Source organism: Mercenaria mercenaria, unplaced genomic scaffold (assembly GCF_021730395.1).
Source record: "Mercenaria mercenaria strain notata unplaced genomic scaffold, MADL_Memer_1 contig_3123, whole genome shotgun sequence".
Lineage (NCBI taxonomy): Eukaryota > Metazoa > Mollusca > Bivalvia > Venerida > Veneridae > Mercenaria > Mercenaria mercenaria.
The window spans coordinates 22313-49967 of NW_026461235.1; the positions used below are offsets into that span (position 1 = coordinate 22313).

Here is a 27655-nt window from a genome sequence, read left to right on the forward strand (position 1 = left end):
TGAAATATAATGAAAATGAAGAAGAAATTCAACATTTGAAATGTAATGAAAATGAAGAAGAAATATAACATTTGAAATATAATGAAAATGAAGAAGAAATATAATGAAAAGGATTCCAGAAACCACTATCAGAAGTCAAACAGATGTATATTGTATTAACTAAGAAGACTGTATTAGATTAGATAAAACTTAGGAAAATATGTAATTTCAAATTTGTTAACTTTACCATCACCCTTAACTTACTTTTTACAGTTTACTCTCTAGTCATCACTTCTCTGCATTTTCACATAATAGTAGGACTGGTACTGCTCCTGTAAAATTATAAGTTTCAAGTAAAATGTTAAGTAAGAATTGTAATTAAATTTTTACATATTGTTGTTTCTGCATATTAAAAAAAAAAAAATAAATTTAAATACAAGCATTTAAATTTCAAGACTCTAACTGTTAGTGTAGTACTTACATGTAGGTAGAAATAATCAAAGTATTTCAGGTAGACAATTTTTGCTACCTTTTTCCTACATATTTACAGAATCAGTCACTGTATTATTAACAGGTGTTTGTAACTAAATATATTATTGTTATTATGCAATACACGTCTAGACAGTTTCGAGCGCTCGATCGATAAACGATCAAGTACCCGGATGTTCGAGTAAAAAATCAATAGTCCGCCATATTGGATATTGCCTAATGAAGTGTTGAAAGTTACTCTGTAGAATTTGTTGGTTTTTGACTCTGATAATGGCAGATTTAAGTGATATGACGCTTGAGAAGTTTAAATTATGGTCCACGAACGCCTTACGGGTGTTTTTATCAATGAGAAATAAATCGATCAAAGGAAATTTTGACGAAATAGCCGCAAGGTAAGTCAAAACTGACAAGCGAGTTTACGATGTCTATATGTATAACTACTTTAAGTACACACCAGTTCTGTGTGGTTTAATAACGTCATTTTATGATGTTTTAAACATAGTGTAATTATGTCTTACCGAACTGAATGTATGCAAGATAAATCTGAATGACTGAATACTTCAAATATTGGAGTTTTAGCATGCCGTCGGAGGAATGCCTACATGTACATTGTACTGTATATATTGGGAGTCTGGACATGTATGCTGTATGCACTTCTTTAAATACAATGTTTGTTTGTGTAAAATGATTGTTTGCTACAAAATGGATTTAAGTAAACGTTTTTTAATTATACTAGCTGATTTGTCACGCGTTGTTCACTTTTTTTCTTCATGAAATTGAAAACGAAAGTAGAAATTTAAACATGTGATGAATAGAAAACGAAAGTACACATGTCATGAATACAAAACGAAAGTAGATTTTTTATTGTTTTGTGAAGAAAACAACAAGTCAGTCATGACTAAATAACTGCTTTGTTTTTTCAGAGCCTTTTGTTGCTGGGAGGAGAACATTACGGTGGATGTGAGTGCAGAGCAGGAGCAAAGACGTTTGCTTGCGGAATATCAAGGAAAGCTAGTGGTAGAAGGGGAAATTATACTCGATCCGATCTCGATCAAAAATGGTTGGTTGACGGAAAAGCTTGGTCGTCCTAAATGGCCATCCGTATATATCACTGACATTTCTGACTATTTAAACACCAAAAACCCAGAAACATTAATGAAACGTTTGCTGAATGAATATAAAGAAGGCAAAGCGTACAGGTACTTTTCAAGTGAGTGGGTAAAAGAAGTACATTATCATGACTTAGGTGAACATTCTGACAAATGCATTATCAAATCAAAGGTCACTCCATCTCAAGCAGTGAATAACAAAGCATACGATGTATGGATAGTGATACGAAAGGACAAGAACACTGTACCAGGCGGTCAAATTTTAAATGCGTATTGTTCATGTACAGCTGGCATGATGGGTTCGTGCAACCATATTGCCGGTGTCCTTTTCAGAATGGAATATGCTGTCAAGACAGGAATGACGCGTCCAACCTCTACAAGCAAAGCCTGTGAATGGACTGTTCCAAAAAAGAAAACCACCGTAAAAATGGGAAAAGCGAGAGATTTTACATGGAAGAAAGCAAAATACACACAACTACCACGCAACAAAGACAAAGAAAATGAGACTAATATAAAAAAACTTAACTTCACACCATTGAATAAGAGCCAACAAAACAAAGTTGAAGACGGTGAAAAGTTAAGGAATGAATTGAAAGAACTGTTAGCCGAAGATATGCCAAACTCGTGCTTCATGCTTCTTATGAATAAGAAAAAGTTAAAAAATCCATCTGAAGCTGAAAATGTTAAATTAAAATTACCACCAACTATAAATGAATTAAGCAAAAGAGTGGAATCTCTAGATATTCCTGAATGTGCAAAACAAGCTGAATTTAAAAAACAGATGTGTGTCACGCAAGATGAGATTGACTCTTTGAATCGAGACACAGTATCGCAAAGTAAGTCTGAGTCATGGAAGGAGCACCGCAGAGGTCGTGTCACCGCAAGCAATTTTCACAGAATATGTAAGCGCGCTTCGTCTCTGAAAAAAGATTCCTCCGAGGACCCAACATCTGTGATAAAACTTGTAATGGGAACAACTGAGGGCATCCAAACCCATGCTATGAAGCACGGTATTTCTTTGGAACCGGTTGCGAAAAGAAATTACCAGGTTGAAATGAAGAAGGTTCATAAAAGGTTCCAGTCGTCAGACTCTGGGATAATTTTAGACAAGGATCGGCCATTCATGGCAGCTTCGCCAGACTTATTCGTGTCCTGTGTTTGTTGCGGGATGGCCTTTGTGAAGTCAAATGCCCAGAGTCTATTAAAGACCAACAACCATCAGCCGACAATGTCCCTTACCTTATCGTTAAAGACGGTGTAATGTCCTTAAAAAGAAACCATCCCTATTTTTACCAAGTTCAAGGACAGATGGGTATAACTAAAAGGAACTTTTGTGACTTGTATATATTACCTACCATGGAAGTTTGAGTTTGAGAATAAATTTTGACTTCACCACATTTAATGAAATTGTTCAAAATGTATCTTGGTTCTGGGACAATTTTATTATTAACAGACTCCTGACTCACAGAATTTTACAGGAAAAAAGTGATACTGAAAATAGATTAAATATGTAATGACTAATGTTCAGGAAAAAAAGGCAGAAAAGGAACTCATAAATTGAATAGAATCTGGATTTCAGATAATGTTGATTGTAAATATTTTATTGTTCCTTCTTTTATGCATGATATTAAAGCCTATTATGCATTATTTCTTTATTTCGCTTTTGTTAACATCCAGGGACCAGTGTCACCATTAGGTGACCAATAGAGCAGGTTTTACTGTACTAGAACAAGACCAAAATTCTTCGACCGAAACAATAAAATCTTCCCTGGGTAACAGTTAAAAAGGATTATAATAATTATCACAAAACATGAACTAGACAGTTTTATTTTTCAAATCAATAAACCTGAGTTTGATAAATATAGACAGTGTCTGAAATTAATATTTACAAAAACAAATGGTATAGTACATAACAGTTCTTACAAAATGAAATGTGTCATGCGCAAATATCATACATGTATCTGTGCAGTCTGATCAAGATCCTTACTGTTTGCTATATAATCAGTTAAAAAAGTTTTTCATTATGCAGTTGTACATATTACTACAATGGTGTCTGAAATTAAAATTTGCAATAATAAATGCTGTAGTACATAACACTTTTTACAAAATAAACTGCGTCATGAGCAGATATCATACATGTATGTGTGCAGTCTGATCAAGATCCTTACTGTTCGCTATATAATCAGTTAAAAAAGGTTTTCATTATGCAGTTGTACATTAAACTACAATGTAGGCAATCATGTCATGACCTCATTGATATATATGCATTCTGACATCACTAATTTTGAACACAACAAACCAGAAAGTTTACTTATATATTGGCCCTTTTGTATTGCTTATTCCAGCACAGACTTTGATAATGTCATCTACATGGGATATAAGTGTTATAGGAAGCTCACTTTGAATGATTCTAAAAGTCTTCAAGCGGCGAATAACTTGTTCTATAAGAATCCTAGTGTTTGCAATTTTTTTTGTTTTTCTCACTGCAGCTTCATGCATTTGGGACTGTCCTCTCCTACCTGGTGGAACATACAGAGAGATATTTCGCATGGCACATTCATGATTTATGTTAAAGCCTTTATCGGCCATTATAACAGAATATTGTGGAATATGGTCCAGAAACCCACTATCTAAAGTGACTTGTTTGTCTGACATTCGTCCAGTGTAAGCGGCTGATATGAAAACAATAGCACTATTTGGTGCACAAGCCACAAGAACTTTTAGCGTGTTATGCGATTTATAGTTACTCCAGCTTGAGCTCTGCATATCCAAATCTTTCGGAGTTTCGATGAATATCTCTGTACAGTCAATAATGGAATGCAGATCGGAAATGTGTTTAAATTTCTCTGGCTTCGTAGCAATTAAAGTCTCCTCATCTGGAATATACACCATTGAACCAAAAACTTTAGAGCATGCTCGCAGCCAAGCAAGGAATATCCTTCCACAAAGTGATTCAGAAATGTCAAATCGCACAGCTAAATCTTTTCCTAAAAGACCAAGACGAAGGCGCATTAAAGTCAATAAAAACTCGGCCCTGGATGACAGTTTTCTTTCTGGACCAAACCGGCTTGGTTCATTTGCAAACTTCCTTACATGCTGTAGTCCACCTTTCACTCCAAGCCAACGCCTATTTACCAATGGGGCTATAACCTTATGGAATTTCTCAAAGACTGATTTTGATGGCAATCCGGTAAAATAATTCACATCCTCATCGCTCTTCAAAATACTGTCAACATAACGTTTTCTTTTCAAGAGTGCAATTTCTTGTTTCAGACGCGTGTTTTCACTTTTAACAGACTGAAGTTGTTTATTAACAATTGCAAGTGTCTGTAACAGCATATTTATCACAGCTAACAGAGTGAGCTGCCACGGAAACTCAACTTTTAATGATAGCATTTCGACCGGTGGATCAGGGTGATAGGGACTTGCTGTGTATTGTGGATCATCCACAGTCATGTAAGTGACCTTGCATGATGAATCACTTCCATCTCTAAAGAACATTATCCTTTTCACCTTGGACTCAAATCCATCGTACCCCAAATGCAGAGTTGGAAAAGGATTCTGTAGCGTTGGTTCCCCTTCAAGAAAATGTTTACTGCAGACCCTTGAATCCTTCGAGGGTGACCACATTTTGTTGCCATTGGTTCGATTTACAAGTTGTTTCCATCTCAGGCGTCCCTCTGAGTTTCTCTTTTGAGTCGGAAAACTGAAAAGCCTGAAAAATAAATAAAAAGAAATATACACTTTGTCCTTACACAAATAAAATATGAAAACTTAAGTAAATAGGTAATCTACATCTTCACATTTCATGACTTAATTTTGAAATTTCAGCCTGTAAGCAAAAGACCCTGGGTTTGAGTCCCTATTAGGTAGCACATCCATTTTTTCACCTGTTTGCATATTTTGCCTAACTTGGGTCATGACCATAAATGCTCCGCAATACATGGGAAGTCATGGTATATTACTAAATTATGAAATGAAATGTGTAGCCGTCCATTAACCGTAACCTAGTCAGTCTTCTAGCAGTCCGGTAAAAAATTTATTTAGAGATTGAAGTGTAATAAATTAATTTATCAAATTCTGTTTGCAAAACATAGCAATATATACACTCATCCATATACTATGCTTAGATATATGTTTTAAATTTCTATTTCTCAACAAGTAAACGCTCTGGTGTAAAAAAATAATTATTTGATGACATTTCATAAAAAAATTCCAACAGAAAAATTCATAATTCACAGATAGATTGATTACTGGACAGATGGGAAATCCAAAGCGGATGGGCTAGGTCAGTAGGTGACGGTTACCGGACGGTTAGAACGCAGACTAGGCCTCTGGTTACCAGATGGCTAGATACTTCTATTATAAAATTGGGAGATGATGTAGCTGTAAGAGACCGGCTCAGTAAAGCATTTGCCTGGTCCTGTTTTCGAGTTTTTGGCCAGTCTGGGCACCAGTCTTTGTCAGGCTACACATTTTTTTCACCCAGAGACATCATCATATTAAAATAAAAACGTACGTCATGCAGGTCAAATTGTTCACATTATGTGTTGACATGTAAAATTTCATCTGGAACATGATCCGATTTATAACTTTTGTCACATTTCCAAGATAAAATATTGATACTGCACGATGTCATACACGACAGTCTTTAAAAAAAGTGAACATATAATACTTGTACCGGATAATTATGCATTCTAACAAAGAAAGTAGACGGAAGAATTTCATTTCCGCATTACCCCACCCACCGCGTGTTTCGTGTTTACAACCAGTTTTTCGAAAATAGATACGATATTTACCTGAAAGGAGGATTGCATTTGCAATGTTTCTCACTATGAAGACAGCCACAAACAGTACAAAGCTGCTTCTTCCACTTGTTTAGCCAATATCCGCCGTTAGAACAATTTTTAACAGCGCAGGTGAAAGCCATTGTTGTATTTTTTTTACTCGATAATAAAGAAGGATAACTGTAGCTGAACTAAGAGTATGCGCATGCGCACTTCGGAACTATCTAGAGGTGTATTCTGGGTATATTATATATTAGGTACTGGTTTGAATCCAGGATCTTAACTTTGTAATTGTGGCTGTAGGTATGTACTATTGCATTGTTAGACTGTGAGCCACACCTCATTTTTTGCATACTTTGCACTTCACATTATTCTGTGTAATATTTACAGACATGGTAAAAGAGGGGTACATGTTACAAGTTGTAAAGTTCAGTATTATAGGATTGTATATACTTAAGAGTCTCCACAATTTTTCTCTGCATTCATCATTATGGTTGCTGTAAGTGTTGTATTAGGACTTCTGTCTGAAAAATGCAAAGTTATAATGTACATTAAGGAGATAAGACGTCATAATTATGTAAATAATGTAATTATTGGACTGACAAGACATCTTAGCAAGAAATGTCTCTCTTTATATTGGGTATGTTTCATAATTTATGCCGTATAATATTCATATGTATTCATAATTCTGTTCATTATTGTTTTAAGTCTTCTATACATGTATTGTTGTTCACTATTCTGCTTAGATATTAATGTTGAAGACTAAGCTACAGCTGATATTCCCACTTTGTTGTTTTCTTATCAGCTACTGTTGTTCTTTATGCTCAATATTCATATGTAAGTGTGCCATGTATTACTGTAATGATACATAATTTGTCATTCAGTTTAAGAATGATACGCTAGTAAGTTAAATAATGGCTACATGTTTTGGTAGCATTCAGGCTACACCGTATCTGATAGCATTATATAGCTGAAGCCTTAAAGTTGATATATTATAAAAATTTTGTATACTCCTGTTATGCCGAGTTAAAATTCCAGTATGTCTGTTTAATACTTTATCCGTATAAGTGTGACACAAATGATTCTCTTGTACTTTAATACCCTGAAATAATAAATTCGTATGTGTATTATGCAAATATAACGAATTAAGTCAAGCAAGACATTGTGCAACTGAAGTTTAATTCTAATACAACTGTTAATTAAATATGTACAGATTATAAGTTAGGTTATTCACTGTGTAAATGAACAAGGCTTAAATGGACCATTATTAGCATATCTGAAAATAGTTAAATTGTTAAAGTAATCAACTGCAGTTTTAACATGATTTGTCTTTACCAGTTCATATCTGAATTTCATTCATATTGAATGCATTAAATCTACTCATCTGTATTTTTCTGTAGTCAAAACTTTTAGTCAGATGCAAGCTCTTCAACTGTTTTGCCTTTATCATAGTTTGGTACCTTTATTGCTTTCATAATCTTTCATGTCATTCTAAATTGGGGACCAATTCTTAGAGGAGGGGGCAATGCTATGAACAGCCTACCGAGCTTGACATTTAACTGACAGTTTTGAGACGCTTTCTTACTATACCTTTTATGTGCGTCTGGCGACCCAGATTAACTCCACTTATATCGCTATTTTTACGCTTATTTCTCTGTGTCAACCTGGATTGTTGGATTTGTTAGTAATTATGGACTGTACTTTATTCATTTCAATCGATGTTACCATTCCACTCATCATATTTATCGTAGAAATCAAGCTCCTAAATATACGCGCGATTCCTCTGCACATTTGTTTATCCGGACGTGACGTCATATTGGCATTCACGTGCGGCCAAACGCTATACTGCGGATCTTTGTTTACATTTTTTGACAGCTAGTTGTCACTTGTGTTTCTATCACTGAACCGGGCAGTTGCCTCTAGAAATGTACTCCAACGTGGAGGTGCTTACCCATTTTTGATTATTCTATCTATTTAGCGTATTTGTACTGGTCACTAACCCAGATTCAACGTTTAAACAGTATTTTTATAGAGATCCTTTAGACCCGGTGCAGTAGGCTAGACTTGACCCAATCTGGTCAAGTTCTTGTAAGGTTATAAAACGAACCTGAATATTGTTCTCAGGTATTCTTATTATACGGGAGCTCGGTTTTTACTTATCCTGACATTTATTTTACTATAATTATAGAAGATAGTGATTTTACCCAATCTGGTCAGAGTGACCCAATCTGATACTTGACCGAATCCGGTCTCAACTTATGTTTACATGAGATTCATGCATATCTATATTTGTATCATTGAAATATAAATACAACCATACAAAATATAATAAATATATGAACTGGTTGAATTTGTCAGCTTATACATTCAGAAATCTTAAAGGTGTCCTATTCGAACCCATGTGCCCACATTAGGTTTTCATGTTGCGACTCTAGGTTCAGACTTACAGCTTGGACTGCGAGTAGCCTTGCCAGCGACGCCAGTCATTTATTTGAGGGCAAGCGCAACAATAGCTTTGACCCAGTGATTGAGTCAATACACATTGTCACGTGACCAGTGTATTCTATATTAGTAAACAAAATACCTTAGTTAAATATAGTCTGTTTCAAAAGTTATAGTTTCCCTTTCCCGCTGCCGAAATGCTCCAAAAAGATCATAATCATAAAATTGGTATTTGTTTTGCGTGTAGGACTGGGATGGGGCTGGAGACACATTCGCAGTACTGTAAAATACTTATTTGCTGTAATGTGGATGTGCCTTTTACCCCAAAACAGTCCAGTCAGTGAAAATGTAATTCTACTTCCTAGCATATTTTAGAATTGAAAATAATAACACCGGTGCCATGTCACGTATAATTGTATTGTATTTAGAGCAACTGTTCGCTCATACATCATGTAATATGATTTGAGATGAAATAAAGTGTTGTCTATGTCTATGTCTAATATTAAAACTTGGATAATTTTAACAAACTAAGTCTTTTTTATTTTTTTTATTTTTTTTAACTTTTAAAGGTGGTCAATCACATTTAAACAACATTTAATGACATTTTTTACTTTTTGTATATTCTGGTAGAGAATTATTTAAGGAACAAAAAGACCTATTACATAGAGTTAGATTCCTATTTGAAATGTATATTTTATTATTTTTTATAAAATTTGTAATTACTCCCCTCTAATATGAAAGTATATAAAAAGCTGGGTATTTCTTTTTATTTCGATATAATGTCTAGTTTTACATTTGCATTTGATAGACATATCAACTATTGAACAATCTGAACCAAAATGCAAGTTTAAAAGCTGTTTGTAGCTTCTGAATTCATTTATTTCGATTAATCTATCTTGGTTGCGCAACCAAGATAGGCAAAGGGAGGTAATAATAATTTTTCAAACTTGCGTTTCTAATGAATTCCATCTAAATACATAATTTTTAATGCAAATATTTTACAAATATATTACAATATGTCTAATATTTATACATTTCCTTAGGCAAAGTATGTTTATCAAATTTATACTTATGATAAAATAACTCTATCTTGGTTGGGCAACCAGGATAGGAAAATGAAATTTTAAAAATACCTCCAGTGAAAATCTAATTTGTATTAAGTGTTAAGTGAACATAAATATGTGTAAATGATCAGATGCTAAAGTTTCGAACAAATCCGTTACATGGCCAAAATCTGATTATCCACCTTTAAACAACAATGGTAGTTATTATATATTGATCTTTATTAATATTTTCTCATAGGTTTTACTGATAAACATAACCTGTCTTCTTACCAAACTTTTGTATTTTTGTTATGAATTTGGGGGTGAAACCTCCTACTCCTAAAAGCTGAGACAAATTACGCCCCCCGCTCCCGTCCCAAAATGAGGGGGGGAAGTTTTGGGGGGAAATGTCTTGGGAGGAACTGTCCTAGAGAGGAAACGTCTGGACACCTTTGTAACCCGATTTCTCTGTTTTTGAAACTTTTCCCAATTTTTTGATGCGTGGTGTTGTTGAAATTTATTATGTAACATGTTTGTTCAAATATGGTGTATACTCAAAATGTGAGAATTTTAGCAAATTTTTTTAACAAACTGCTGATAAACATGGCCCAATTAAGGAAAGGAAATGTTTTCTGAAGCCAGCGCCATTTATAAATAAATATTTAAAGCAAGCTTTATACAAGAAAATGATGTTACATATATACAGTACACTGATATATCCATCGAATTCTTACAGTAGTCTATGGTAAAAATTATATAAGTCCATTATTATTTTATAATATATCTGTCATCTCACGATTAGTAGTATCCTCTGTCGACGCCTTTTAAAATTCTAAATTTAATCCTGTGGATACAAGGCAATTTTGTCGACTGTAGATCTACTACACTACATGTTCTTTGGTGAGAGAGGAAGAGGACGGTTTTCGGTTTATAGGCTGAACACCACTAAATCCAGCCGTTCTTTATTTCATATAAAATCCACTTACTTCATAACGGTTTTTCGACATTTCCGTTTTTTATAGTGCTGTTTTAAAACAGATTGAGCGGTCATGTTTCGATCTTTCATATTTTATCCTTCAGTTTATTCATTTTTATAACATATTGTAACTCCGTTGGTCCTCTCCATACATATTACCCAGTTTTGTTTCAAGCTAAAAAAAAGTTGAAATGACATCGATTCAGCGGCTATATCCATTTATGTTATTCACATTATTCAAATTTGAATTGTTGTACACATACAATGGTAGAATTTATTCATACATAATTTGCTCATTTATATGTACAAAAATTAGATAGAAATTTTTATACATTAATCGATTAGATAATGAAAAAAAGCTACTGAGCCCCATCTTTCTGAAATAACGCATATTATTAGGGTAAAAAATAAGCATAATTTTATTTATTCTAGTTTTAATATAATTTATTTTCGATAAAACTTAAGCTGTTGACGGATATCTTGATATCTTGTAGAATTAAAATAATATACAAACTAATGTAACGTTACATTGTATGTATATCAATGAGCCGACAGGCGACACTAGTTTTTTTTTTATAATTAAATACTGTTGGAAAGGCATGTGAAGTCATTTGATTTATAGACTTCCATCTTGTGCCGAGTCTTTTCATTGTCAAGTATATATATATATTAAGGGATGGAATGTCTTAGAGGTGAAATAACTACCGGAAGAACGTAAAGAGGTCAGGCCTGGTTTTTGCGTCTTGATAACACTTTTCTACTAAATGCACTACTATTTCTGTTTAAAGTATGCACAGTAATACCCATTTGACTAAATATCACCAACAAGTGGTCCTTTTTTTTTGCTTAAACCATTAAAGGAATTACATTTGTCGATGATCTAAATTTAATTAAAGTTTCATAGTTCTTGGTCAAATATGTCACCAGTTATGAAGCAGAAACTGTAATTTTTATAGTACCTTAATAGTTGACACTAGAAACTACTAAGGGTCATAACTCTAATCTGACTGAAATTGACTTGCCGTATTTCCATATAGTGTTGAACATGTATGCGAAGTCTTATCTAAATATTCCAAACCAGTTCCGAGATATAGCTCCGGAATGACGGAAAGCAGGAAAGCGCAGGGGATAATAATGGTAAGTATGCTACTGGAAACCACGTATTTATTTGCCATAGTGGCCTATGGTGCCTTTTTTGGTCTAAATTTAAGGAACTATAGGGGAACCACCTCATTTTAGGGGGTCAGGAGGCCCTCACCCTGGAAAAAAAATGAAATACAGGTATGAAATGGTGGCCTCTTGTACACTTTTTGGTCTAAATTTTAAGGTTTGGGGAGGGGTTCACCCCTCATTTTAGTTGGGTCAGGGGGCTCTTTCCCTGGAAAAGTTTGAATTACAGATACGAAATGGTAGCCTATAGTGCATTTTTGGTCTAAATTATTAGGCACTGTAGGGGAAAGCCCCTCATTTTAGGGGGTCAGGGGACTATCGCCCTGGAAAAAAAGAAATACAGGTATGAAATGGTGGCCTCTGGTGCATTTTTTGGTCTGTATTTTAAGGTATTGGGGCGTTCCCTCTCATTGTAGTTGGGGCTCTGGAAAATGTTGAAATACAGATACGAAACGGTGGCCTCTGGTGAATTTTTGGTCTAAATTTTGCGGTACTATATGGGTTCCCCCATCATTTAAGTGGGGCCATGGGGGCTCTTCTCTTCGGAAATTTTGAAATATCTGCATGAAATAGTGGCCTCTTGTGAGTTTTTGGTTATTTAAAAAAAATGATAATAATAATAAATAATTGGGTGCAACTTTGATGAGCCAGTTTAGGGGGTGAGGGGTGGGGAGGGGGTACGTGCCCTCCTCGGCCCGGCCCTTGATCCGGGCCTTGCAAGGCTATTAATATGACCGCTAGAATTTCTGCCTCACCTTGCTCCAATGATGTAATGAGGCAAATGATATTCTGATATATTCTAATGATATTAATATACTTTTTTGAACTTTTATAACTGAATTTTTCATCAGTGTGATAGGCCTACTTTTTACTTTTTTGTTATGGGTCCTCAAATTGTAACCGAGGCAACGGCGCTAGTGTGAAGTGCAATACCTCATTGAATATATGTTTCATCAATATGAAATACTTTCCAAGTAAAGTAAAGTAGACATTTGCATTGATTAAGACGACACTATAACAACCCGTAATTATATTAGCCTTCCGTCCGTAAGTTTTTGGTGGTTTCCGTACAAACGGAATCGGCTATTACCGTTGTTTCGGTCGGTCCGGGTTGGGCCGGGTTTTATTAGGTAGCAGGTACACTTAGATTCAAAAATTTTGGGCACGGACAATCTTACATGTAGCGAGTCCCAATATTGTCCTTCCCTTATGAGCAGAATCAGGGTGGCCATTTTATAAATTGCGTGCATGTTTTGTGCTTTTAATTAATGGCAAGATCAGGATTATCATACAAGAATAAAGAAAGTTATCAAAACGAAAGTTTTACACCATCCATGAAAAATAGAATGCCAAAATCATCAATTTTGCAGTTTTTGAACAGCCTGCAATGATCCCGCAGCAGGAACAATGCCCAATTTTATTGCATTTCTCAATTTAATAGTCCTTACTGAACTTCAGGAAATTATGGGGGCAAGGGACAGTAAATTTTAAAATTCCACAAATCTGCGCTGATAAAAGTGCTAAAAATCATAAAAAAATCCAATTTTGATAAATTCAACGCAAGTGTTGAGAGAATGTATTGCATATACTTAGCACTTGTGCAAGTATGGTACCAAATACCTTTTTGACAAAAGCTTTGTAACGATCAACTGATGCCAGTAACGCACGTAATATTTAGACCACTGAATAGAAAGTAATGTCGTTTAGTGTTTAACGATATGGTTCAGACAACTTAAAATTCTATAAATGGAGATATTTAAATGGAGAAATTGAGTGAGACAGACTCATGATTTTATACAGTTTAGTTTTTCTTAATGGTCTTTATCGTTGTGTGAAATTTCAACAAGAATGATTAGTTAAATTTAGAGTTATTCTTTGGAAAAGAAATGTTATATGTAAGTTTAATAAAGGGAGATAGTTAAAAAAAAAGTAAGCTAGATAAATTTATTGTACTTGTACAAAGCACTTTTCCCTGATGTCCTTAATCTTTGTTTGAACTTTGAATTAAGTCCATTCTTCACTTTTTAATAACATATTATTAGTATCTATAGATGACATTGTCTCAACGTAAATAGATAAAGTGCATGACCTTTGACCCTAATAACAGACATTGTTTCTATTTGTCATGTTTTGTTTTAGCTTTGCATCCATTGTAAATGACTAAAAATAGTTTCATAATACATTTAGGGTATAATATTCCTGAAAAATTGCCAGTAAATAATCATTGAAATAAAAGCTACATAAAAGAAATCGCAAAATTAGAATTTCATAGCATATGACCTTTTGACCCCTCTAATTTACAAAAAAACATTGTTATATTTTTTGGAGACAGCTATCAAAGTAACAGGTAAGATTCAAGCTTCAACAAATATGTTGTCTTCGGTCATTAACATGTCGGTGACCCCCATAGAATTATGACCCCCCCCCCCCCCCCCGGTCATTATTTTATATAGAATAATGACTCCCCGGTCATAATATTATGACCGGGGGTCATAATATTATGACTCCACACACGTAGAAAAATGACCCTCACATAGAAGTGTGACCCCCATAGAATAACGACCCCCTAACCCAAACCCTAACACATCTAAGGTACACTTACAACATTATTATCCCCCACCGGTAGGCATCGGAGGAGAATATGGTAATGGCACCCGTCCGTGCGTGTGTCCGTGCATGCGTCCGTGCAAAATTTTTGTGACCGCAACTCCTTATTCATTATTGTACGGAATTGATTCAAACTTTCAGGGATTACTACTACTGGTGCTTAGCTGTGCAGGAAGAAAAAAAATGGATTTTCTCCACCTGTTCGGGAGTTATGGCCCTTTGTTACTTTTTTCTTATATATATACATGAGTAACAACATTACATGAGTAACATTATATTTGCCTACCGGTTTCGTTTATACTCATCAGGGCAAATAATACAATATATATATATATATATATATATATATATATATATATATATATATATATATATATATATATATATATATATATATATATATATATATATATATATATATAACGAATAAAAAAGAACCCGGAACGGGAACAAACTATCGTAAAATTATCAATAAATATCAATATATTGTTTCAATCCAGTAACGCTGGGTTGCTTACCAGAACTCCTCTAGTTAAGTGGAAAATATGTGTTTCATCATTTTCAGCTTCCTCGCCTGGGAATAAAACCCGGGCCGCTGGATTAGCAGTCAACGACCTTAACCACTCGGAAACTCCAACCAAACACTTAAGCAAAATCACTGTAAGTGACAAGTGGTTTGAATCATTTCTCTCACCAAAGTTTGTATGGTGAGGCTTTTGCTTTATTTCTAAAGGATTATCTCAATTGCTATCAAGAAAACATGACCAGAATCATTTCAGATGACTAATAAAAGATGATAATACACTGTTTGTAAACAAAACCAAATTATCCTCCAGCCTAAATATCGGTTCTCTCTATTTCTATAGTAACCTTAAAACGACTTGAGTATATCTTCTATTATTGTAATACTTCTCTTTATGTACAACAATGATAATTCAAACGAAAACCCTTTTAAATTTCATTTTTCAATAAATGTACGTTTATTTCTTAGCGGGGCTTCTGATGTTGTGTCAGCTGTAGACGCAGCAGCAGCAGCAGAAACAACAACAACGACAACAAATATAAGCAACAGAAATACGACAGTGACTTGAAATGATAAAGAGTATGTTAGTAATAGGTTACAGTTTGACCGTCACAATACAAAACAAACTGTATACGTCGGATTAGTTCGACTATTACACTGATCTGTCTAGCAATACAGATGCAGTATAAACGCGTTAAAGAGTCTAAATCTGGTAAGCTATGTTTGCGAGGCAAATGAAGCAACGACAAAAAATACCCAGCCCCTAGCCGCTGTCTTTCAGGAATAAAAGACACAATATTGCACATGCGCTTTTGCTAAGCTAAATCTAATAATAGCAATATAACATAGATGACAACAACACATCTGTTATTCGTCGTTAGGAATTTCGGATTACTTCTGTTTTCTGTGGGCGCATTCGGCATACAAACCCGTGTAACTCTGACAAAATTACCCGAGTTCACCTGAGTGACACGAGTAACAATTGTAGTCCGAACGTTTTATCGAAGAACTGAAAATGATGATGAACGTTACCTATATGCTAACAGTTCAAAAGCTTCTGAGCTGCGTGTATCTTATATAATTTTTGCATTTTCAATGACATTGAAATAAATGATTTTTGTGAAGAACCTAATATAGATATGTTTGATGACCATAACGAGGACAGACAGTCTGGTATCGTTGTTAGAGATGGACTGGTACGACTTCTGTCGGAGTGAAAAATCAGACTGGATTATTATCAATCGGCTTTTCAGATTCTAGGATCAAGTAACACTTGACAAAAATGTTCAGCCCATAATGTTTAATAGACTAAAAAATTCTATTTTATGTTAATTTATACTTTAACCTTTAGCCTGCTGCAGGCGAATTTAACAGCCTTTGCAAACAGCTTGGAACCAGATCAGACGCCGATTAAATCGGCGTCTGATCAGGTTCCAAGCTGTTTGCTACTCTGACAATATTTCTTCCAATTTTGGAGCAAATTGAATGAACTTTACAATTTTAGCAGACGACATTTCCAGCAGACGACAATTTATCTAGCATGCTAAAGGTTAAATTATTTCGGAAGCAAGAGCTACAACTTATATTAATCCTCTTATCTCTACACATGACTCTACTACCCCGAACCATTTCAAATTAAAAGGGTGTTTGGTATAATTATTTCTTTTCTTTCATTGTTGTGACTGAAATTCATCTAAGGAAACAGCAGAGATCCTGATCACATGATCTCTTTTGCGGTGTTCAATCTGGACTCTTTGCCAAGACCCATTTATAGGACACTGGCCATAATAATCACTCTGGACGGTAACCATTGCCATGCAGGTGTGAGTCCATTTTCCATGTTTGAGCTGAATATCAGGGACTGTTGCTGATACATTTACCATTTTCAACCACTTTTGTATATTTTGACAGGTGATCGAATCCACAACCTTTAGCCAGGGACGTTGATATCACTTAGCCATGTCCATTGAAGAAATATGTTACGAAAATGAATAAGCTCAACTCTGCTGTCTCTATTCCCCCATGCTAATAAATTTCTTTGTTTTTAATGAAGATGTCTTTGATTAAAATGACATAACTGAATTCACCATGCTCACAAATAGCACATAACAAACAGTATGTTTTTTCAAACTTTGTACGTAGTACAGCCATGAAATGTGCTGAATGCTAGTTTGACTTTTAAAAGACCAAGTACCAGTTCTTGATGTTGTTCAATTGGGTTCAACACCATTTCCAACAATCTTATTGTCATATATGACTGACAGTCACTAATGGTACCAAATGTTCACTCTCCCTCGCAAGCTTAGCAATCTAATGGGCTTACCTGTACACATTTATAAGGAACTGACAAAACAGTGACATCACGCTCCACAATTCGAAGGCAACTGTCAATATGAATGATTTTCGGTTCTAGAACTGAAAAAATGATTCAATGATTATTTGACTTGATTCTATGATCTCGCTTTAGAACCCTGAATAGATATAAAAAGATTTCAACCTAGTACCACCCTTAGTTTTGGCAAGACCAACTTGATGGTATAATTTTAACCGTCATTTTCTTAATACAAAAAAGGGACATAACTTTGCCAAAATTAAAGTAAGTGTTATGGAAGTTGATGCTTTTACCTTACTTTACAGCCCTGAAGACATGTGAGAAATGTTAACCCAATGCCCCCGTCAATTTGGAGATAGCAACTTGCATGCAAACAGAACAATATATATGCACAAGAAAGAGGGCATAACTTGTCCAAAATTAAGGTTACGGGAATTGATGCTTTGACTTCATTTACATCACTGGAGACATGTATGAAAGTTTCAATCCAATATCTGCATAAGTTTCCGAGATAGTAACTTGCATGCAAAACTTTAACCAGCTTTTTCTAAGTTTAAACAAAGTTCAAGTAAGAGTTATGGAAGTTGATGACGCCATGTTTAAAGTGTTAATGCATTCGGATACGATCACCCACCTTTCCCAGCTTCAGGAGGTGGGTAGAATTCGGGTGACACAACCACTATCGCCCGGGTTACACGAGTTACACTCGAGTAATACCTAAGGGTGACTCGGGTTAGCCCGAGTATGTATGCCGAACGCGCCCTGTGATACTTCTGGGACTTTCCTTTTGGCTAGCCTTCTACGTACACAATTCTGGCTATCGGCGAAAGGGTGCGGTTGTGTACCACTAAATTGAAATCTTCATATTATACTAAACTATTAGGCTTAGTTAATCCCCCGCTACGACAGGCTATGGGGGAGGGAAAGCAATGTTCTCTGTCCGTCTGTCCGTACAATCTGTAAAACTTTGATACTGATGATATAAAACAAACTCATGTGGCATTTTACCGTTACTATCCATGGCCTGTAAAATATCAAACAAAGCCATATTGCGTTTTACTATGTCTGTCTGTGGCCTGTAAAATACTTCGATATTGATGATATCCAATAAATTCATATTCTATATATGGCCTGTAATACGCTTCAATATTGTGATATGCATCTATATTGATGATATAAAATGAAGTCATATGTCATTTTTCTACGGGTATTCATGGCCTGTAGTTTACTGGACACAACGAGCACAGTCATAGGACATTTCACTGTCATAAGACATTTCACTGTGTCTATTCTTGGACGGTAATATACATCATAAGTGACGATATAAGGCAAAGAGATATGTGAATCCACTGTGGCTATCCTTGGCTTGTTATATACTTATATATTGATTATTGAGAAGAACGTGATAAACAGTGTCACTGTGTCTATCCTTGACCTGTAATATACTTCAATATTGGACAGAGCAAACAAAATAAAATGTTATTTTACTGCGTCTATCCTTGACCAGTAACATTTTCTACCAAATCGAACAAAGTAAAGACTTATTTCAATGCGGCTATCCTTAGCCTGTAATAATCTTTCATATCGATGATTTAAAACAAAGTATATATTAGACAGATCCAAGTAAATAAATTAACATTTCGCTGAGGCTATCCGTGCCCTAAATTATACTTTTATCCTGGGAAGATCGAACAAAGTAAAGTGCCCTTTCACTGTGGCTATCCGTGGTCTGTAATATACTTAAATATTGGACAAATCCAACAAAGTAAAAGTGTTATTTCACTGTGGCTATCCTTGGCCTGTTGTATAATAATATATTGGACAAATAGAACAAAGTAAAGTGTTATTTCACTGTTGGTATCCGTGGTCTGTTGTATAATGATATATTGGACAAATCGAACAATGTAAAGCGTCATTTCACTGTGGCTATCCGTGGTCTGTAATATACTTAAATATTGGACAAATCGAACAAAGTAAAGTGCCCTTTCACTGTGGCTATCCATGGCCTGTCATACGCTTATATATTGGTGAAATCAAACAAAGTAAAGTGTTATTTCACTGTGGCTATCCTTGGCCCGTTGTATAATAATATATTGGACAAATAGAACAAAGTAAAGTGTTATTTCACTGTTGGTATCCGTGGTCTGTTGTATAATGATATATTGGACAAATCGAACAATGTAAAGCGTCATTTCACTGTGGCTATCCGTGGTCTGTAATATACTTAAATATTGGACAAATCGAACAAAGTAAAGTGCCCTTTCACTGTGGCTATCCATGGCCTGTCATACGCTTATATATTGGTGAAATCAAACAAAGTAAAGTGTTATTTCACTGTAGCTATCCTTGGCCTGTTGTATAATAATATAATGGACAAATAGAACAAAGTAAAGTGTTACTTCACTGTTGGTATCCGTGGTCTGTTGTATAATGATATATTGGACAAATCGAACAATGTAAAGCGTCATTTCACTGTGGCTATCCGTGGTCTGTAATATACTTAAATATTGGACAAATCGAACAAAGTAAAGTGCCCTTTCACTGTGGCTATCCATGGCCGGTCATACGCTTATATATTGGTGAAATCAAACAAAGTAAAGTGTTATTTCACTGTGACTATCCTTGGCCTGTTGTATTATTAGGTTATTTAACATTGTTCTGTACAATACGGAGATATATTTGGACGAGTACCCAGCTGAGAAAACCATATTGGACGAGCCGCTAGGCGAGTTCAATATGGTTTTCTCAGCTGGGTACGAGTCAAAATATATCTCGTATTGTACAGTACAATGTTAAATAACTTTTTTATTCTATATCTATTTTATCTTACTATAATAATAGTTTAAATTAAAAATGTTTCACTGAATATTGTATTCCTGCCTTTTCTAGTTTTTCCCAGCTTGGTGTGAGTGCAAATATATATTATACAGAACAATGGTAGACCTTAAATAATCTTTTTATTCTATATTTATTTCACTTCATACGTAATTCATTGAATGTTGTTTTTCTGCGTATCATCATTAAAAAAAGTTTATGGTGCAACCTCCCTACAACAGCCATTTGGCGATTTGGGTGGTAATAATACTTGGCTGAGATATTATATGCCAACAAACATTGTCAGCAAGTTTGGTGAAGATCGGATGAAAACTGTTCGGCTTAAAAGAGCGGACAAGGCTAAATTCCCCGTTTTTCGAGTAATTCAAGCACTATAATCAAAGAGTGCCTGGTACAATTTGGCTGGTTATCGAAATTGGCCGAGATGTAATGCCCACAAACATTGTCAGCAAGTTTGGTGAAGATCCGACCAAAACTGAATTATAGAGCAGACATGTTTTGGATGCTGACCGCCCGTCCGTTGCCATTCATAATCTTCTCTATTTTGTTTCTTAACCGTTAAATAAAAACTGCTGAGGTAGCTATTCAAGCAGTCAGGGCTGATACCAATTTCTAGGTTTCGTCCGGAACGGCTTCTTTAAGCGACTTTTCAAATATTCCAACATCTGATGATCCTTTTTACTGTATTTTTAAGTTTTTGATTATTAACAAACGTTTTAATATCTAAATCAGATAGCAGTGTTATCCCTTGAATCGTTTTTGTGTGTTGTAAACAAAAAAAAACTCATTAAATCCAGATTTCAAGACGCATACTCAAACCCTGTACATAGAGCGCCTACTTCATCCGATTTACATCCGGAACATTTTCACGCGTTTCGGGCTTTATCGTATGTTTAACATGGGACTGTTGAACCGTCCAAATACAGAAAATACAGGATTTTTTGTACGCGCGTGCGTCCAAATACAGAAAATACAGGATTTTTGTACGCACGTGCATCCAAATACCGTAATATATTGTACGGTCACGTGTTGCAAATGAACGTTCGCGATTGGATAGATAAAATAGGTATAGAATAAAATAATATATTGGATAAATAGAACAAAGAAAAGTGTTATTTCACTGTTGGTATCCGTGGTCTGTTGTATAATGATATATTGGACAAATCGAACAAAGTAAAGCGTCATTTAACTGTGGCTATCCGTGGTCTGTAATATATTTAAATATTGGACAAATCGAACAAAGTAAAGTGCCCTTTCACTGTGGCTATCCATGGCCTGTCATACACTTATATATTGGTGAAATCAAACAAAGTAAAGCGTTATTTCACTGTGACTATCCTTGGCCTGTTGTATAATAATATATTGGACAAATAGAACAAAGTAAAGTGTTATTTCACTGTTGGTATCCGTGGTCTGTTGTATAATGATATATTGGACAAATCGAACAATGTAAAGCGTCATTTCACTGTGGCTATCCGTGGTCTGTAATATACTTAAATATTGGACAAATCGAACAAAGTAAAGTGCCCTTTCACTGTGGCTATCCATGGCCTGTAATACGCTTATATATTGGTGAAATCAAACAATGTAAAGTGTTATTTCACTGTGACTATCCTTGGCCTTTTGTATAATAATATATTGGACAAATAGAACAAAGTAAAGTGTTATTTCACTGTTGGTATCCATGGTCTGTTGTATAATGATATATTGGACAAATCGAACAACGTAAAGCGTCATTTCACTGTGGCTATCCGTGGTCTGTAATATACTTAAATATTGGACAAATCGAACAAAGTAAAGTGCTCTTTCACTGTGGCTATCCATGGCCTATCATAAGCTTATATATTGGTGAAATCAAACAAAGTAAAGTGTTATTTCACTGTGGCTATCCATGGTATGTAATATACTTAAATATTGGACAAATAGAACAAAGTAAAGTGCCCTTTCACTGTGGCTATCCATGGCCTGTCATACGCTTATATATTCGTGAAATCAAACAAAGTAAAGTGTCATTTCACTGTGGCTATCCTTGGCCTGTTGTATAATAATATATTGGACAAATAGAACAAAGTAAAGTGTTATTTCACTGTTGGTATCCATGGTCTGTTGTATAATGATATATTGGACAAATCGAACAATGTAAAGTGGTATTTCACTGTTGGTATCCATGGTCTGTTGTATAATGATATATTGGACAAATCGAACAATGTAAAGCGTCATTTCACTGTGGCTATCCGTGGTCTGGGATATACTTAAATATTGGACAAATCGAACAAAGTAAAGTGCCCTTTCACTGTGGCTATCCATGGCCTGTAATACGCTTATATATTGGTGAAATCAAACAAAGTTAAGTGTTATTTCACTGTGGCTATCCGTAGCCTGTAATATACTTAAATATTCGACAAATCGAACAAAGTAAAGTGCCATTTCACTGTAGCTATCCATGGCCTGTCATACGCTTATATATTGGTCATATCGAACAGTGTAAAGTGCCCTTTCATTGTGGCTATCCATGCCCTGTAATACGCTTATATATTGGACAAATCGAACAAAGTAAAGTGTCATTTTACTGTGGCTATCCTTGGCATGTAATATAACTCTATATTGGTAATATAGAACAAAGTATTATGTCATTTTACTATCCTTAGCCGGGAATATACTTCTATATTGATGATATCATACAAGGTCATATGTCATTTCACTGTGGCTATCCATGGCCTGTAATATACTTATATATTGATGATATCCAACAAACAAGGTCATATGTCATTTCACTGTTGCTATCCGATGCATGTAATATAATTATATATTGATGATATCCAACAAGGTCATATGTCATTTCACTGTGGCTATCCGACGCCTGTAATATACTTCTATATTGTTGACATCGAACAAAGTCATATGCCATTTCACTGCGGCAACCATGCCCTGTAATATATATTGATTATATATAACAAAGACATATGTCATTTTACTGTGGCTATCTTTGGCCTGTAATATACATTTGTACTTCTATATAGGTGATATACAGCAAAGTCATATGTCATTTCACTGTGGCTATCCGAGGCCTGTAATATACTTCTATATTGATGATATCAAACAAGGTCATATATCATTTCACTATGGCTATCCGAGGCCTGTAATATACTTCTACATTGATGATGTCCAACAAAATCATATGTCATTTTACTGTGGCTATCCGTGGCCTGTAATATACCTCTATATTGCTGATTTCTAACAAAGTCATTTGGCATTTCACTGCTGCTATCCGTGGCCTGTAACTTACTTCTACATTGATGATGTCCAACAAAATCATATGTCATTTTACTGTGGCTATACGTTGCCTGTAATATACTTCTATATTTATGATATACACCAAAGTCATATGTACTTTTACTGTGGCTATCCTTGGCCTGTAATATACTTCTATATTTTTGATATACAACAAAGTCATATGTAATTTCACAGTGGCTATCCTTGGCCTGTTATATACTTCTATGTTGATGATATCGAACGAAGGCATATGATATTATACTGTGGCTATTCTTGGCCTGTAATATACTTCTATATTGATGATATCGAACAAAGTCATACGACATTTCACTGTGGCTATCCATGGCCTGTAATATCCTCTATATTGATGATATCTAACAAAGTCATGTGGCATTTCACTGTGGCTATCAGTGGCCTGTAATATTCTTATATGTTGATGATATCGAACAAAATCATAGAGCATTTCACTGTGGCTATCCTTGGCCTGATATGTACTTCTATTTTGATGATATCTAACAAAGTCATACGTCATTTCACTGTGAGTATCCGTGGCCTGTGACATACTTCAATATTGATGATATCGAACAAAGTCATACGTCATTTCCTGTGGCTTTCAGTGGCCTGTAATATACTTCTACATTGATGATATCCATTAAAATCATATGTCATTTTACCGTGGCTATCCGCGACCTGTAATATACTTCTATATGGATGACATAGAACAAAGTCATACGGCATTTCACTGTGAGTATCCGTGGCTTGTAATATACTTCTGTATTGACGAAATCGGGCAGTCGTATGGCATTTCACTGTGGTTATCCGTGACCTGTAATATACCTATAATCGTACGTCGCACGCTATTTTGCACAAATGCGTAACGTCATTTTGACGTCAGTTCGACGTACAAATTACTAATTGAGAAAATAAATAGCAAAAATGCGTTGAGATAAATCTGCATATTCTTTAATGGTATCGTAATTTACAGTTATTGCTTTGAACACATTGTTATTGTTTTTTATCATTAATTATTACCGCCCGTTTCTTCAAATTAAATAATATATATGCATTTTAATCTGCAATTAATTTTATCATGTTGTACCGTGTTGATTTAGGCCCTATAACCAGTTCTCAACCAGCTTAAGTACCGTTTAAATAACACCTTTTTTATTCACATCATGTGCGACACTACAAATGAAAAATGTTTCGTGCTCAAAATGAAATAAAATGTTAAAAAAAAGTTTAATAATCTCAGTGCTTTGGACAAACTTACCTAGATCTATAGACATTGTGTGCACTATCATAATAAATTAATAAATAACGGCGTTATCGATTAAATTTTGTTTATTGTCTTTATTAAAGACCGCGTATTATAAGCAGGAAAAAAACATAGTTCGGTATCAAAGTTTGATGATTTCTATTCAAAATACATGTAAAGCATCAAAATGTCAAATCAGCTTTTTATATTTTATATTTGTGCGGAAAGCCTTGAAACTTCACATCCGATACTAGTCACAGTTCTGCATCTAGCGTTCACGTTTCTGTTCAAGTGGCCGTTTGTTTCTGTGCTTTTTTTTTCTTTTGGCGGTACCACTCTCGCCTCTCCGCAATGCTCAGACAAGGGTGGGGTGGGGTGGGGTGGGGGATGTGGGGAGGGGGTATCACACTTCATTTGTGTAAATATCAATAAGATAGAGTAATCATTGACAAAATTCATAACATTTGTATATCAACTACGTATAGATACTGACCGACATAATCTCTAGTAAGACAGACAGATAAACGGACATACTGTTGAAACAAATCTTTCAGGCTGACTAAATCAATGATCGAGTAAATAATTACCAACTGGTCATGAATTCTTGCATACTCATCGGCTATTCGACTGCAAAAAGACACGCGGATGGATTGAATGGTCGATTGAATGTTGCGTTTCATTATTTGTTATGTAATCGTTTATACCTATTGTTATTACCGCAGTAAATAATACACAACTTGCATATTTATTCGGAAAAAATAGAGCGAAAATAAACGAAACACTAAAAATTGGACGGCTATAGTTAAAATTCGGACACTAAGCTGTGTACGAACTTTTTCGAATTTTATATTAGCAAACGAAATATACAACAATGGAATGATATATAAAGATAAGTATGTCAAAGCATACATTAATCTAGGTTATATACTTATGAAAGAAATCTAATATACAATTCAGCTGCTTCAGGTCCTTTTTGATACAGTTTCTAGTTTTTCACTCCGTTATAGACCTATTTCCAAAAAGACAGTCATGAATATGCTTTAAGAAAACGAAAAAGAAAAAAGGGTGTTGATAAGTTTGCAGTTGAATACAAGTCAACTGAAGATAAGTACCCTCATATTGCCGCATTCCAGAAAGCGATCCGCAGAATAAACACCGTACTTTCGTTTTTAGAGTAATAAAAAGTTAAAAAGAAAAAAAAAAACAATAATGAAAGGTATCTTTTTTTTCCCGGGATTACGCGCAAATGCGCTAAAATGAAAAAAAAACTCCATTTATTAGGGATCTTAACGACTACGCTACACTGCGGAAGCATATTTTTGACCGAATTACTGCTGTATAACATCAAAAACCAGCAAAATGACCTACGTGAGGGAGCGAGGGAGCAGTTATTGTGTGACCATGTGAGTGAGGGACTGCGGACGAAGCAGACTTCTTTTCATTTGAAATTTATCAATTAAGACACCATGACTGTGCCTAATGATTTTTATTCTTTTTTGTGTGCTCATTAGAACATAAAAGTATAATTTTCCCCTCTTTGATTTATTATATTAGAAAAGTATCCAAGAGTGACTGTTCTACTTTTGAAAGCTGTATAATTATGATACATAAATGCATATGCGTATATGATATGATAAAATCATGTAAAATCGACTCCGAGCGAAAATGCAAAATGAAATTGTCCTAACTTAAGTGTAGATAAAAAGTATTACTTTTATTTGTTTCAACTTCGTAGGCTAACTGATCGCCTTAATTTTATCACGGTATTACAATGCCTCGAATGTAATGCATTCATATAGACCTGTAAATTACCACTTAAAACACTGGTTTTTATGAAAAACTAAACGGGAAACAGAACATTTGATTAGTTCATAGATGGTAGGTCTGTAGGAATATGTAATATAAATTCGTTGAGAAAGTAATTTAAAAATACTTCCATTTTCGTGGCACATCAAATAAAATGACGCTTGCCATGCAATTTTCTCTTTCTTTATAGGTCCAGTACAATTTTTCTTACAGAACATTATTTTTTTGGACTGGACCTTAGATTTAAATGTAAAAGTGATTTGTTCAAATTATCATAGATGAGACGTTCATACTTTAAGTTTACTTCTAGGCACAATGTTCAGAATAAATTATTTCGAAGATACTGAAAATATAGAAGAAAGATAATAAAGATCTATAATATGCGTCACAAATTTGTAAAATGAACCAAATACTTTAAAGTTATTTAATGGAAATCGAGCTAATAAAATCGTTGCGTTTTTATGTACAGCAAAGTGAAATTATACGACGTAACGTTATGCAATCTAATATTTGCAGCTTTACTGTAAACGATGTAATATTTTCACAGAATGATGGTTCATGAAAGTTTTATACTAACAAGATAAGTCAGATATCTTTAGAAAGTTCATACAATGCACTTTTAGCCATCTATAAAGATCAATGCCAACTTTCAAAAATAACTCGCATAAAATGGGGAAACTCACTTTTGAAATGGACTTTTTGACGTAACATTTTCAGTATGTAATTTTTTAAAATATACCGTAGTCGTTTAATACTTGTTAATGATTATTGATTTAAACATGTACATAATTGTTAATGTATGCATTTTATGATAGTATAAGTTTTGGTACTTTTTCCGATAAATTATTACAGTATAATTGAATAAATACGCACCAGGATGACGAGCGTAACGCTTGTAGAAAAAGCCGTCAAGGTTTTGTTAAAGCGAGTAAATACGGAAATGACGTAAAATAAACCCATTGAATGATGCGCGGCAAAATTCAATGTCGTCTGCTGGTTATTTTGTCCAGATATCTTTAAAATTGACAG

The 27655-nt window shown here is 34.7% G+C and overlaps 2 protein-coding genes across 3 annotated transcripts; one reads left to right on the forward strand and one right to left on the reverse strand.

The window, feature by feature from the left end:
• The first annotated feature begins 590 nt into the window (after window positions 1–590).
• Window positions 591–2920, forward strand: LOC128552753 (uncharacterized). 2 transcript variants are annotated; one of them, XM_053533809.1, is made up of 2 exons: window positions 591–860; window positions 1392–2920. In XM_053533809.1, exons 1-2 carry the CDS (start codon window positions 739–741, stop codon window positions 2836–2838), a joined length of 1569 nt encoding a protein of 522 aa, XP_053389784.1. In that variant the 5' UTR covers window positions 591–738; the 3' UTR covers window positions 2839–2920. The 2 variants fall into 2 exon arrangements, with proteins under 2 accessions (XP_053389784.1, XP_053389785.1); XM_053533810.1 differs by having other exon boundaries at window positions 721–1114.
• A 468-nt stretch (window positions 2921–3388) lies between these two features.
• On the reverse strand, window positions 3389–6536 carry LOC123557067 (uncharacterized). The gene is made up of 2 exons (XM_053533811.1): window positions 6377–6536; window positions 3389–5292 (listed from the first exon to the last, which is right to left on the reverse strand). Exons 1-2 carry the CDS (start codon window positions 6505–6507, stop codon window positions 3885–3887), a joined length of 1539 nt encoding a protein of 512 aa, XP_053389786.1. The 5' UTR covers window positions 6508–6536; the 3' UTR covers window positions 3389–3884.
• Between the last annotated feature and the right edge of the window lie 21119 nt (window positions 6537–27655).

Excerpts from the sequence above, each read along its gene's own strand:
- LOC128552753 (XM_053533809.1), top strand. The coding sequence starts at position 739 with ATGGCAGATTTAAGTGATATGACGCTTGAGAAGTTTAAATTATGGTCC. Across the intron at positions 861-1,391 it reads TTTGACGAAATAGCCGCAAG|AGCCTTTTGTTGCTGGGAGG; the intron begins GTAAGTCAAAAC and ends TTGTTTTTTCAG.
- LOC123557067 (XM_053533811.1), bottom strand. The coding sequence starts at position 6,507 with ATGGCTTTCACCTGCGCTGTTAAAAATTGTTCTAACGGCGGATATTGG. Across the intron at positions 5,293-6,376 it reads AAATGCAATCCTCCTTTCAG|GCTTTTCAGTTTTCCGACTC; the intron begins GTAAATATCGTA and ends TTTATTTTTCAG.